General features: G+C 47.9%; 1 protein-coding gene across 3 annotated transcripts in view; it reads right to left on the reverse strand.

Moving 5' to 3' along the window:
* Positions 1 to 13345: 13345 nt before the first annotated feature.
* The window catches only part of HAUS8 (HAUS augmin like complex subunit 8), a 96061-nt gene continuing 94879 nt past the window's right edge, over positions 13346 to 14527 (reverse strand). For 2 of the 3 annotated variants that reach the window (XM_069216674.1, XM_069216672.1), the window contains exon 11: positions 13632 to 13918. In XM_069216674.1, coding sequence (XP_069072775.1) covers positions 13771 to 13918 — 148 coding nt within the window. In that variant the 3' untranslated portion in view covers positions 13632 to 13770. Of the gene's footprint in view, positions 13919 to 14527 lie in introns of all 3 variants that reach the window. The other variant, XM_069216671.1, reaches the window with a different exon arrangement.

Raw genomic sequence — 14527 nt, forward strand, 5'->3', positions numbered from 1 at the left:
TACAGGCAACCATCTACGGCTTCCTACGCCAGACAGGGAGGAAAGAGAAGACAGGGTTCACAAAGCAGAGATCAACCCAGAAAGCAATGATCTTCTTCAGGCACCGGCTATTCTTCCCCAATGTTCACACCATCAACAAATAGGAGCAAGCATTTCCAACTACATCCAGGAGTGGAAGAAACTAACATCAGACAAATGGGTGCTGGATATAGTGACAAGAGGTCATACCCTGGAATTCATACAAAAACCACTGCATCATCCACCAAGAACAGGCAGACCTCTCCATCTTCGTCTGCTTCAACGGGAGGTATTCAGTATGCTTGCCAAGGGAGCTATAGAGACAGTTCCAGTTCAGCAACGAGGTCTTTGATTCTACTCCTGTTTCTTCCTAATACAGAAGAAGTCAGGGGAATGGCGTCCGATACTAGATCTCAGGAAACTCAACAAGTTCCTTCAGAAGCAATATTTTCGGATGATCACACTGTCAGATATCCTGCACCTCCTCAATCCTGGAGATTTTATGACAACTTTGGATCTCCAGGATGCCTATTTCCACATACCAATACATCAGAAACATCGCAAATATCTCTGCTTTACTGTAGCCGGTGCCCATTATCAGTTCAAAGTCCTACCATTCGGGCTGAGATCCGCTCCAAGAATCTTCACAAAATGCCTTGCCCCAGTCGCAGGTTTCCTCCACAGCAAGGGTTTCCAGGTGTTTCCATACCTGGACGACTGGCTCATAAAAGCTCTGTCTACGCTACTAGCCTCCAAAGCGACAAACGCTTGCTTAAAATTATTCCACAGTTTGGGGCTAACAGTGAATCTACAGAAGTCGGTCACACTTCCCTCATGCAGAAGAGTTTTCCTGGGTGCAGAATTAGACACTATCCAGAACAAGGCATATCTCACTCCAGCAAGCCAGCAGAAGCTAACCCAATTAGCTGTCAGAATCTCCACAAAAGAGTTCGTTTCAGTACGACTGTTCAAGTCGCTTCTGGGCATGATTTCCTCGGCCATCGTCCTAGTCCGACTAGCAAGGCTGAGAATGAGACCGATGCAAGAAGAACTACAACTCCAATGGACCCAGTCGCAAGGGTCCTTCGACGACTTAACTATCACACCAACAAATCGCCAGGCGTTGAAGTGGTGGTCTCAGACCCTCTCCCAAGGTCTTACGTTTCTAGCACCAATAACAGACTTTGTCATCACCACAGACGCTTCCTTGGAAGGCTGGGGAGGCCATTTGCAAGACATGCGCTTTCAGGGTAGATGGTCCAATCTCCAGAAAGGAATGCACATAAACCTGCTACAACTGAAGGCGACCCATCTCACGCTCAAAGCTTTTCTTCCATGCATCGCAGGGTCCTCAGTGTTGGTAAGGACGGACAACAGAACAAGTATGTTTTACATCAACAAGCAGGGAGGAACAAAATCCGTCTCAAGGGAAGCTCAGTCTCTTTGGGACTGGCTCACACTGCACAATGTTCGCCTCAGGGTGGAGCACCTGCCAGGGGTCAACAACGCACTAGCGGACTCTCTCAGCAGGACGGACGACAACTGCCACAAATGGGAACTCAACCAGAACATACTCGACGGCATTTTCCAACGATGGGGTCAGCCGATCCTAGACTTGTTTGCCACCAACCTGAACGCCAAATGCCAGTTCTACGCCAGTCACTACCCACTCCTGGGGTCGTGGGGAAATGCTCTTTTGATGAGATGGTCCGGGATCTTTGCCTACGCTTTTCCCCCATCCCTCTGATTCCCAGGCTCCTCAGGAAAATGAAGTCCGAATGCTGCAGGATCATTCTCATAGCCCCCAGATGGCCCAGACAGTACTGGTACACGGAGCTCCTACTCCGGTCCGTGGCCAATCCAGTCCGCCTTCCTTGCAACCACAACCTTCTCATGAAGAATCAGGGTCTCATCCTTCATCCCGACCCAGCTTCGCTGCAATTGCATGCTTGGCTCCGGAGTACAAAGAGTTTCATGATATGAACATCGATCAGGAATGTAGACTGATATTATCTAGGGCACGAGCAGAGAACACAAATAAGACGTACAAACTCAAGTGGAAGAGATTTTGTGTTTGGTGCTCTCAGAACAACTTCCACCCGTTACAAATTAACCCTGAACAAATTCTTTCTTACCTTCTCTCTCTCCAAGGCTGGTCTTTGCCATGCATCAGTCAAGATTCACCTAGCAGCTATAGCCTCTTATAGGCGATCGGCTGAGATGCTCTCAATCGGCTCATCCAGAATCATTAACAGTTTATAAAAGGACTTTTCTGCACTTTCCCTCCGGTGCGATTACCTCCGCCAGAGTGGCACCTTAATATAGTCCTGTCTCAGCTCATGAAAGCTCCTTTCGAACCCATTCACAGGGCGGAACTCAAGTACATCACATGGAAAGTGGCAACCCTGCTTGCTCTCACTTCTACCAGGAAAGTCAGTGATATACAGGCGTTCACTACTAAAGAACCCTTTTTGGTTTTTCCTGATGACTGTTATGCTCAGAAGCAACCCCAAATACATTCCCAAGGTGCCATCTTCATTCCATCTCAATGAGCCCGTGATACTACGAACTTTTTTTCCAAACCCAACTACAATCGCAGAAAAAAACTCTACACTCTTTGGGCATCAAACGATGCCTCAAAATTTATCTTCAAAGTACCAAACAAATCAGAAAATCAGATCAACTCTTGGTATCTTATTCTCTTAGACGACAGGGAGCAGGAGTCACCAAGGCCACTATAGCCCGGTGGATTTCCTAGACAATCCAATTCTGTCACACCAAGGCAGGAGGACCGTTGACTAGTGCCCGAGAGCCCACTCCACAAGAGCAGTCTCCACATCGGCTGCTTTGTTTCAGGGTATTGCCCTGGATAAGATATGTCAAGCTGCGACATGGAAAACTATGCACTCCTTTACGCAGCACTATTGTTTGGAGTCATCACAGAGAACCGACTCTCTAGTAGGACAAGCTGTTCTACGCCATCTCTTTCATTAAGGTGTGAACTTTCCTTGGTTATATAGAAATGGTTTGATATGCAAATAACCGTGATTTCCATCATATATACTCTGATATGCTTCTATATAAGCATATATATATGTGTGTGTGTATTTATAACACAAATGTTCAGTATATGTGTACATGTGCTTAGAAGTAATCTATATTTCTCTGCAGTTCATAATGCAAGATTTATGAGCTAACTATTTTATATTGGGTATAAAGGATTTTCATGCTCGTACCCTCCGTCCACTGCGGGTATAATGTTTATCAACAGTACTGCTGGCTATTCAGATTCAAGCATGTGAATTTATGGAAGATCCAATACTGGATAAGAAAACAAGTTACTTACCTGTAACTACAGTTATCCAGTATTGGTATCTTTCATAAATTCACATGCGACCCACCCTCCTCCCCTTAGACGCTCGCATTTCCTCTCAGGTTATAATCTTTCACTCTCGTGCTGGAAAATCTGAGGGAAGGAGCTTCTCTGGAGAGTGTTCTAGAGGGTGCTGGTGCCTGATTGGTCAGCAGGCAGGTTTGGGTCCTTTTCACAAAAGGACATGGATAGGCTTTATGAGCAATTACTGTTTCCATTATAGCCTATGGCAAAAAGGTTTTATTTGTTAATTATTGCTATTTTATGTACCGTGGGACTCCCACTTCGACGACGGGGATGATTCAAGCATGTGAATTTATGAAAGATACCAATACTGGATGTAGGAAGTTGGCTCTGTATGTGCTATTTCAAAGTAAGGAATAGCATGCACAGAGTCCAAGGGTTCCCCTTAGAGGTAAAATAGTGGTAAAAAGAGATAATACTAATGCTCTATTTTGTGGTAGTGTGGTCGAGCAGTAGGCTTATCCAAGGAGTAGTGTTAAGCATTTGTTGTACATACACATAGACAATAAATGAGGTACACACACTCAGAGACAAATCCAGCCAATAGGTTTTGTTATAGAAAAATATCTTTTCTTAGTTTATTTTAAGAACCACAGGTTCACATTTAACTAACATGTAATATCTTGTTTGAAAGGTATTGCAGGTAAGTACATTAGGAACTTTGAATCATTTCAATTGCATGTATACTTTTCAAGTTATTCACAAATAGCTATTTTAAAAGTGGACACTTAGTGCAATTTTCACAGTTCCTGGGGGAGGTAAGTTTTTGTTAGTTTTACCAGGTAATTAAGACACTTACAGGGTTCAGTTCTTGGTCCAAGGTAGCCCACCGTTGGGGGTTCAGAGCAACCCCAAAGTTACCACACCAGCAGCTCAGGGCCGGTCAGGTGCAGAGTTCAAAGTGGTGCCCAAAACGCATAGGCTTCAATGGAGAGAAGGGGGTGCCCCGGTTCCGGTCTGCTTGCAGGTAAGTACCCGTGTCTTCGGAGGGCAGACCAGGGGGGTTTTGTAGGGCACCGGGGGCGACACAAGCCCACACAGAAATTTCACCCTCAGCAGCGCGGGGGCGGCCGGGTGCAGTGTTAGAACAAGCGTCGGGTTCGCAATGGAAGTCAATGAGAGATCAAGGGATCTCTTCAGCGCTGCAGGCAGGCAAGGGGGGGCTTCCTCGGGGAAACCTCCACTTGGGCAAGGGAGAGGGACTCCTGGGGGTCACTTCTGCAGTGAAAGTCCGGTCCTTCAGGTCCTGGGGGCTGCGGGTGCAGGGTCTTTTCCAGGCGTCGGGACTTAGGTTTCAGAGAGTCGCGGTCCGGGGAAGCCTCGGGATTCCCTCTGCAGGCGGCGCTGTGGGGGCTCAGGGGGGACAGGTTTTGGTACTCACAGTCGTAGAGTAGTCCGGGGGTCCTCCCTGAGGTGTTGGTTCTCCACCAGCCGAGTCGGGGTCGCCGGGTGCAGTGTTGCAAGTCTCACGCTTCTTGCGGGGAGATTGCAGGGTTCTTTAAAGCTGCTCCTTTGGATAAAGTTGCAGTCTTTTTGGAGCAGGTCCGCTGTCCTCGGGAGTTTCTTGTCGTCGTCGAAGCAGGGCAGTCCTCAGAGGATTCAGAGGTCGCTGGTCCCTTTGGAAGGCGTCGCTGGAGCAGAGTTCTTTGGAAGGCAGGAGACAGGCCGGTGAGTTTCTGGAGCCAAGGCAGTTGTTGTCTTCTGGTCTTCCTCTGCAGGGGTTTTCAGCTAGGCAGTCCTTCTTGTTGTTGTTGCAGGAATCTAATTTTCTAGGGTTCAGGGTAGCCCTTAAATACTAAATTTAAGGGCGTGTTTAGGTCTGGGGGGTTAGTAGCCAATGGCTACTAGCCCTGAGGGTGGGTACACCCTCTTTGTGCCTCCTCCCAAGGGGAGGGGGTCACAATCCTAACCCTATTGGGGGAATCCTCCATCTGCAAGATGGAGGATTTCTAAAAGTTAGAGTCACCTCAGCTCAGGACACCTTAGGGGCTGTCCTGACTGGCCAGTGACTCCTCCTTGTTGCTTTCTTTGTTCCCTCCAGCCTTGCCGCCAAAAGTGGGGGCCGTGGCCGGAGGGGGCGGGCAACTCCACTAGCTGGAGTGTCCTGCGGTGCTGTGACAAAGGGGTGAGCCTTTGAGGCTCACCGCCAGGTGTTACAGCTCCTGCCTGGGGGAGGTGTTAGCATCTCCACCCAGGGCAGGCTTTGTTACTGGCCTCAGAGTGACAAAGGCACTCTCCCCATGGGGCCAGCAACATGTCTCTAGTGTGGCAGGCTGCTGGAACTAGTCAGCCTACACAGACAGTCGGTTAAGTTTCAGGGGGCACCTCTAAGGTGCCCTCTGGGGTGTATTTTGCAATAAAAGGTACACTGGCATCAGTGTGCATTTATTGTGCTGAGAAGTTTGATACCAAACTTCCCAGTTTTCAGTGTAGCCATTATGGTGCTGTGGAGTTCGTGTTTGACAAACTCCCAGACCATATACTCTTATGGCTACCCTGCACTTACAATGTCTAAGGTTTTGTTTAGACACTGTAGGGGTACCATGCTCATGCACTGGTACCCTCACCTATGGTATAGTGCACCCTGCCTTAGGGCTGTAAGGCCTGCTAGAGGGGTGACTGACCTATACTTGCATAGGCAGTGAGAGGCTGGCATGGCACCCTGAGGGGAGTGCCATGTCGACTTACTCGTTTTGTTCTCACTAGCACACACAAGCTGGCAAGCAGTGTGTCTGTGCTGAGTGAGAGGTCTCTAGGGTGGCATAATACATGCTGCAGCCCTTAGAGACCTTCCCTGGCATCAGGGCCCTTGGTACCAGGGGTACCAGTTACAAGGGACTTACCTAGGTGCCAGGGTTGTGCCAATTGTGGAAACAATGGTACATTTTAGGTGAAAGAACACTGGTGCTGGGGCCTGGTTAGCAGGGTCCCAGCACACTTCTCAGTCAAGTCAGCATCAGTATCAGGCAAAAAGTGGGGGGTAACTGCAACAGGGAGCCATTTCTTTACACAAGCCCCCCCCAGCCCACAGGCCAGGAGACTCAGCCAAAGCTGGGAGAGTCTTCCTAGTCTGTTAGGCGAGGAAGAGTAGAGAAAATAGGCTGGTTTGTTGCAGGGCCTACTCTGCCTTACATCCTCCTGTTCAGGTCATTCCCTCTGGGGAACTGACCCACTTCCACAGTGATAGGACCTAGTCTGAACTGCCTCTTGTCTGTGCTTTTTATGTCTTCACCCATTCTTTCTATTTTGGGGTTAGAGGTATCCACCTCTGCTAATCTTATCTTAGCCAGGGTCACCCCTTGCTTACCCAAAGAGGTTACCCAGAGCTGGAGTAACCCCACCATGACCAACAGGGTCAGGGGGCCTAACTTGCTATTTGGCATGGGGTCAGACCACCATGCCAAGGATAGTGCAGCCATAAAGGCTAACACCCAGCAGAGGCCACTGACAGCTGTCAGTGCCCAGAACCACACCTTTAGCTCTTTTCCTACAAGGGAAGGGGCTAAGTTACAGGCTTCTTTGGGTTCAGGGTGCCTGTCTGCTGTATTAGAGTGGGGGGTTACCACATCTTGTAGTAAACACCCTTCTTCCACTCTTTCTTCTGTTAGCTGAGGAGCCACCCACTCAGGCTTAACAGTTGCCTGACTAGCCAGGACTTCTTGTGGGTCAGGTTGGACTTTATCAGAGCCACTTTTGGAGTTCTCCCCTACTGGAGCAGAATCTCCTTGGCTTGCTGGAACCTTGGCTAAAGGTTGTCCACCTTTCCTACTCTGTTTCCTTTTCTTTTTCTTCTGGGGCCTACTTGCATTTACTGCAGGGGCAGGCACTCCAGAATCCTTGGGAGAGGACTGGCCCTGGACCAGTTCTTCTCTTAGGCTCTGACTAACCTCTGGGTAGTCATTTCCAAGGAGACAATCAAGGGGGAGGTCTGTACTGACTACCACCCTTCTCCAGCTTAAAGTTCCACCCACTTCTATGGGCACAAAAGCCACTGGCCTACAAGTGACCCTGTCTGGGCTAACTCTTACTCTGGCAGTCTCACCTGGGATGTACTGGTTTGAGAACACCAGCCTGTCATGCACAATAGTGTGACTGGCACAAGTGTCTCTCAGGGCAGTGGCTGGGATTCCATTCACCAGTAGGTGGTGGAAGTGTCTACTTCCCTCTGGAATCTCCAGCTCACCTGTTGGGCCCTTTTTCCAGTTGAAGGCTATGAAGACCTCCTCATCTGAGGAGTCATCTCCAATGGCTACACTGGTTACCCCTGGGATTTTGCTAGGGGGTTTGTTTTTGGGACAAGAAGTGTCCTTGGTGTGGTGCCCTGTCTGTTTACAGTTATGGCACCATGCCTTAGTGGCATCCCAGCTCTTACCCTGGTACCCACCTTTGTTTTGGGTTGTGTCTCTGGGCCCACCCACCTGGTCTGGTTTTTGGGGGCCTACAGGGGACTCTTTTTCTTTGTTTCTAGTGTCACCCACTTTCTCCTGGGGAGGCTTTGTAACCCCTTTCTTTTGGTCACCCCCAGTGGAAGTTTTGGTTACCCTAGTCTTGACCCAGTGGTCTGCCTTCTTTCCCAATTCTTGGGGAGAAATTGGACCTAGGTCTACCAGATACTGATGCAACTTTTCATTGAAGCAGTTACTTAAAATGTGTTCTTTCATAAACAAATTATAAAGCCCAACATAGTCATACACTTCATTTCCAGTTACCCAACCATCCAGTGTTTTCACTGAGTAGTCAACATAATCAACCCAGGTCTGGCTCGAGGATTTTTGAGCCCCCCTGAATCTAATTCTATACTCCTCAGTGGAGAATCCAAAGCCCTCAATCAGGGTACCCTTCATGAGGTCATAAGATTCTGCATCTTTTCCAGAGAGTGTGAGGAGTCTATCCCTACACTTTCCTGTGAACATTTCCCAAAGGAGAGCACCCCAGTGAGATTTGTTCACTTTTCTGGTTACACAAGCCCTCTCAAAAGCTGTGAACCATTTGGTGATGTCATCACCATCTTCATATTTAGTTACAATCCCTTTAGGGATTTTCAACATGTCAGGAGAATCTCTGACCCTATTTATGTTGCTGCCATCATTGATGGGTCCTAGGCCCATCTCTTGTCTTTCCCTTTCTATGGCTAGGATCTGTCTTTCCAAAGCCAATCTTTTGGCCATCCTGGCTAACTGGATGTCCTCTTCACTGGAGTTATCCTCAGTGATTTCAGAGTTGTTGGTCCCTCCTGTGAGGGAACCAGCATCTCTGACTATTATTTGTGGAGTCAGGGCTTGAGAAGCCCTGCTCTCCCTAAGTAGGACTGGTGGGGGGGAATCACCCTCCAAGTCACTATCATCATCCTCTGTGTTGCCATCCTCAGAGGGGTTGGCCTTTTTAAACTCTGCCAACAGCTCCTGGAGCTGTAGTTTGGAAGGTCTGGGGCCCATTGTTATTTTCTTTATTTTACAGAGTGACCTTAGCTCCTTCATCTTAAGATGGAGGTAAGGTGTGGTGTCGAGTTCCACCACATTCACATCTGTACTAGACATTATGCTTCTAAAAGTTGGAATACTTTTTAAGAATCTAAAAACTAGTTCTAGAATCTAATTCAAACTTTTAACAAACTTTTAAACTCTTAAAGAAATGCTAACAGGGACTAACACAAGGCCCTAGCAGGACTTTAAAGAATTTAGAAAACTTTTCAAATTGCAAAAAATCTATTTCTAATGACAATTTTGGAATTTGTCGTGTGATCAGGTATTGGCTGAGTAGTCCAGCAAATGCAAAGTCTTGTACCCCACCGCTGATCCACCAATGTAGGAAGTTGGCTCTGTATGTGCTATTTCAAAGTAAGGAATAGCATGCACAGAGTCCAAGGGTTCCCCTTAGAGGTAAAATAGTGGTAAAAAGAGATAATACTAATGCTCTATTTTGTGGTAGTGTGGTCGAGCAGTAGGCTTATCCAAGGAGTAGTGTTAAGCATTTGTTGTACATACACAGACAATAAATGAGGTACACACACTCAGAGACAAATCCAGCCAATAGGTTTTGTTATAGAAAAATATCTTTTCTTAGTTTATTTTAAGAACCACAGGTTCAAATTTAACATGTAATATCTTGTTTGAAAGGTATTGCAGGTAAGTACATTAGGAACTTTGAATCATTTCAATTGCATGTATACTTTTCAAGTTATTCACAAATAGCTATTTTAAAAGTGGACACTTAGTGCAATTTTCACAGTTCCTGGGGGAGGTAAGTTTTTGTTAGTTTTACCAGGTAAGTAAGACACTTACAGGGTTCAGTTCTTGGTCCAAGGTAGCCCACCGTTGGGGGTTCAGAGCAACCCCAAAGTTACCACACCAGCAGCTCAGGGCCGGTCAGGGGCAGAGTTCAAAGTGGTGCCCAAAACGCATAGGCTTCAATGGAGAGAAGGGGGTGCCCCGGTTCCGGTCTGCTTGCAGGTAAGTACCCGTGTCTTCGGAGGGCAGACCAGGGGGGTTTTGTAGGGCACCGGGGGCGACACAAGCCCACACAGAAATTTCACCCTCAGCGGCGCGGGGCGGCCGGGTGCAGTGTTAGAACAAGCGTCTGGTTCGCAATGGAAGTCAATGAGAGATCAAGGGATCTCTTCAGCGCTGCAGGCAGGCAAGGGGGGGCTTCCTCGGGGAAACCTCCACTTGGGCAAGGGAGAGGGACTCCTGGGGGTCACTTCTGCAGTGAAAGTCCGGTCCTTCAGGTCCTGGGGGCTGCGGGTGCAGGGTCTTTTCCAGGCGTCGGGACTTAGGTTTCAGAGAGTCGCGGTCCGGGGAAGCCTCGGGATTCCCTCTGCAGGCGGCGCTGTGGGGGCTCAGGTGGGACAGGTTTTGGTACTCACAGTCGTAGAGTAGTCCGGGGGTCCTCCCTGAGGTGTTGGTTCTCCACCAGCCGAGTCGGGGTCGCCGGGTGCAGTGTTGCAAGTCTCACGCTTCTTGCGGGGAGATTGCAGGGTTCTTTAAAGCTGCTCCTTTGGATAAAGTTGCAGTCTTTTTGGAGCAGGTCCGCTGTCCTCGGGAGTTTCTTGTCGTCGTCGAAGCAGGGCAGTCCTCAGAGGATTCAGAGGTCGCTGGTCCCTTTGGAAGGCATCGCTGGAGCAGAGTTCTTTGGAAGGCAGGAGACAGGCCGGTGAGTTTCTGGAGCCAAGGCAGTTGTTGTCTTCTGGTCTTCCTCTGCAGGGGTTTTCAGCTAGGCAGTCCTTCTTGTTGTTGCAGGAATCTAATTTTCTAGGGTTCAGGGTAGCCCTTAAATACTAAATTTAAGGGCGTGTTTAGGTCTGGGGGGTTAGTAGCCAATGGCTACTAGCCCTGAGGGTGGATACACCCTCTTTGTGCCTCCTCCCAAGGGGAGGGGGTCACAATCCTAACCCTATTGGGGGAATCCTCCATCTGCAAGATGGAGGATTTCTAAAAGTTAGAGTCACCTCAGCTCAGGACACCTTAGGGGCTGTCCTGACTGGCCAGTGACTCCTCCTTGTTGCTTTCTTTGTTCCCTCCAGCCTTGCCGCCAAAAGCGGGGGCCGTGGCCGGAGGGGGCGGGCAACTCCACTAAGCTGGAGTGCCCTGCTGGGCTGTGACAAAGGGGTGAGCCTTTGAGGCTCACCGCCAGGTGTTACAGCTCCTGCCTGGGGGAGGTGTTAGCATCTCCACCCAGGGCAGGCTTTGTTACTGGCCTCAGAGTGACAAAGGCACTCTCCCCATGGGGCCAGCAACATGTCTCTAGTGTGGCAGGCTGCTGGAACTAGTCAGCCTACACAGACAGTCGGTTAAGTTTCAGGGGGCACCTCTAAGGTGCCCTCTGGGGTGTATTTTGCAATAAAAGGTACACTGGCATCAGTGTGCATTTATTGTGCTGAGAAGTTTGATACCAAACTTCCCAGTTTTCAGTGTAGCCATTATGGTGCTGTGGAGTTCGTGTTTGACAAACTCCCAGACCATATACTCTTATGGCTACCCTGCACTTACAATGTCTAAGGTTTTGTTTAGACACTGTAGGGGTACCATGCTCATGCACTGGTACCCTCACCTATGGTATAGTGCACCCTGCCTTAGGGCTGTAAGGCCTGCTAGAGGGGTGACTGACCTATACTTGCATAGGCAGTGAGAGGCTGGCATGGCACCCTGAGGGGAGTGCCATGTCGACTTACTCGTTTTGTTCTCACTAGCACACACAAGCTGGCAAGCAGTGTGTCTGTGCTGAGTGAGAGGTCTCTAGGGTGGCATAATACATGCTGCAGCCCTTAGAGACCTTCCCTGGCATCAGGGCCCTTGGTACCAGGGGTACCAGTTACAAGGGACTTACCTAGGTGCCAGGGTTGTGCCAATTGTGGAAACAATGGTACATTTTAGGTGAAAGAACACTGGTGCTGGGGCCTGGTTAGCAGGGTCCCAGCACACTTCTCAGTCAAGTCAGCATCAGTATCAGGCAAAAAGTGGGGGGTAACTGCAACAGGGAGCCATTTCTTTACACTGGATAACTGTAGTTACAGGTAAGTAACTTGTTTTCTTCTCCCAGATGGCCCGTCACAAACCCAGCAGCAATGAATCAGTCACCACCGTGAACTCTGATTGAGGGAGGGAGAGTGGACTGCCACAGGTGAGGCTGGTGTTCACCAGCCACCATTGCAGATTCTGTGCTGCTTCCTGAATCTCTGTGGCAGAGGAAAGGCCCAGAACATCATTGTGTCCAGAATTGCCCCAGTGAAGCGAAGGCTATGTGAGGGGCTTTGGTGGGACTTCGATGGTGAAACCCAATGACATCAGGAGATCGTCTGACTACCCGTTTTTTAAATTTTTTAGCAGCCAGTCATCGCAGTACAGGAATACAAGTACTTGTGATGTCCAAAAATGTGCAGCAACCCGCACCATCACTTTCCTGAAACATGACAGGGGCCCAAGAGGTGAGGCAGAAGAGGAGCAATTGAAACTGGTCTTGATCCATCCGATAATGCCAGTGGGTCTGTAGAAATAGTACACGAAAATAAATATCGTGCAAGTATATTATCCAATCTCTTGGGTGTGGAGGATCTGAGCCAGCGTAAGCATTTTGAATATGTCCTTCCACAGAAAGGAATTCAATGGTAGAGGTCCAGAATAGGCATGAGGCCCCTGCCCTCCTTCGTAACGAGGGAGTAGTATGAAATAGACCCTTCTCATTTTTCTCCAAGCCCCAGTAGACGGTATGGCTGCAACGGGCTCCTTAGACTGAGTGATCTCCATGAACTCAGGCTCAGAGGAGGTAACCAGTTGGAAGGTGATTTGCACTGAGGTAATATATCTCATGACCACAATCGATAGTGAGGAGTATTGTCATCATCCTTTCACTTCCTCCTCTTATATTTCCGCCTTTTCTCCTTGGAAGATGACAAGGAGCTGAACTTCCATGCGGCTGTAGACTGCAGTCAGCATCGAGCCAGATGTGCGGTGTGCAAGTAAGCCATAAAAAGCTTGGCCTCCAACTGCTTAATGGCCTTACAGTACATGAGATCACATTTGTTGCACGACTTTGACTCATGCTTCGGCCCCAGGCTCCACAGGCAGACCTCGTGGGGTTCAGAAATAGACATTTGTCCATTACAAGAGCACGAAGGCTCACACTACACTAAAAAGTTTAGAATTTTGACTATGAAAGTAATAAGAAACATGAAAAAAACGAAACATTGAGAGCAACCCCTGATCGGAGTGGAAGGGCACAGATGAAAAGAAACTGATTCAATGTGGCACTACATAGCTCCAGTGACATCACACTTGCCCCTCCTGCCAGAGAAGGAGTGCTACGGGGAAAGTTTGCAGGTTCAGTCTACCACCTGATGATATTCAGATGTGCCCATCATAAGATAATGTCCTGGGACAGTTGTACCTGCAATGTTCACTAGTGAATGTGTTACAGAGACTCAACTAATCCACCAGGTGAGCAAAGAACACTTGTTTAATTAGAAAATTCCAAACAAAACAATACAAAGTGCATTGAATGGCCAAGGAGTTTTGCTGTGACAGAGCAACAAAAACAAATGCTCACATAGGTTTGTACATACCGAGGTGATTCATTCGTATTCAGGAACGGCCTGCAGAGTTTTCAAATTACAAAACACCATAACAGTGGCGATTTTTACATAAAAGTCAATTCTATGTTGCTGAGGTGGGACTGCAGACATTTCATTGTCACTTTCCACCATTCCTATTGATCTTAATACCCGGGGACATGGATAAATGTTTAGGTTAAAAAACAAAATAAAAAAAAAAAAAAAACACAAAACACGTTTGTGTAAATGAAAGAAGTCCAATGTATGTCACATACAAAAAGAGAAATCTTGGGGCTTCGCCAAAGTGCTTCAGCTAGTCATTCGATTTACACAGCGATTGGTCAACAAAATACCACGGTTTCACAGAGTCCACGCCTTGGGTATCCTCGATTTTCTGCTGGTTCTGTAAAGTACTTTCTTTGCTTACTTTAAAAGCCAGGTGAATAATCTCCGTCAGAGTGCTGCAAAGAAAAGAAGATAATGAGCTTATATTGTCTAGGCTACTCAAATTCATCCTACTGTTGCATGTGTGTGAATATATTACACAGTGGCAGTTCACAAAGCAGAAAAGCAGTTCAGAAATGTAGCTTTCAACTCTACCTAGGGACAAGGGTTGGGCAGAAAGCCTTAATTAGTACCCCCGAGCATAGCTGGACCTGACAGAGAGGTCTGTTTATAAATGAAACAGCCTTACAAATATGATGGCTTTCACAAAGCAACCATGAGTCTGCTCGCTTCCAAGGCCACTGAGGTATTTTCTTAGTGGGATGTATATGATCTTCCCCTTGCTCCTTGTCCTGCAAAGAAGTAAGAGAGACCAGGCACACTCGTACCCTTCACCCCCTCTATGTGCTTGTGAGATTTTGGCCATCGCATCTCCAGCTTCATGGGAATTATGCCAAGGTGGTCATTTTTTATTTAATCCAAGAGAACAAATTTAAGGAATCATAAAAGCTAAAAGTGCCTTCTTGTTTCATCCTAGCGAGATACCTGTTTTTTTTGCTTTGCATCTTGGAATGACAAAGCACTTAACCTGCTTTTGGAAAAGTAAGAAACACTCAAACACTTTA

The sequence above is a fragment of the Pleurodeles waltl genome, chromosome 12 (genome assembly GCF_031143425.1).
Source record: "Pleurodeles waltl isolate 20211129_DDA chromosome 12, aPleWal1.hap1.20221129, whole genome shotgun sequence".
Classification (NCBI taxonomy): Eukaryota; Metazoa; Chordata; class Amphibia; order Caudata; family Salamandridae; genus Pleurodeles; species Pleurodeles waltl.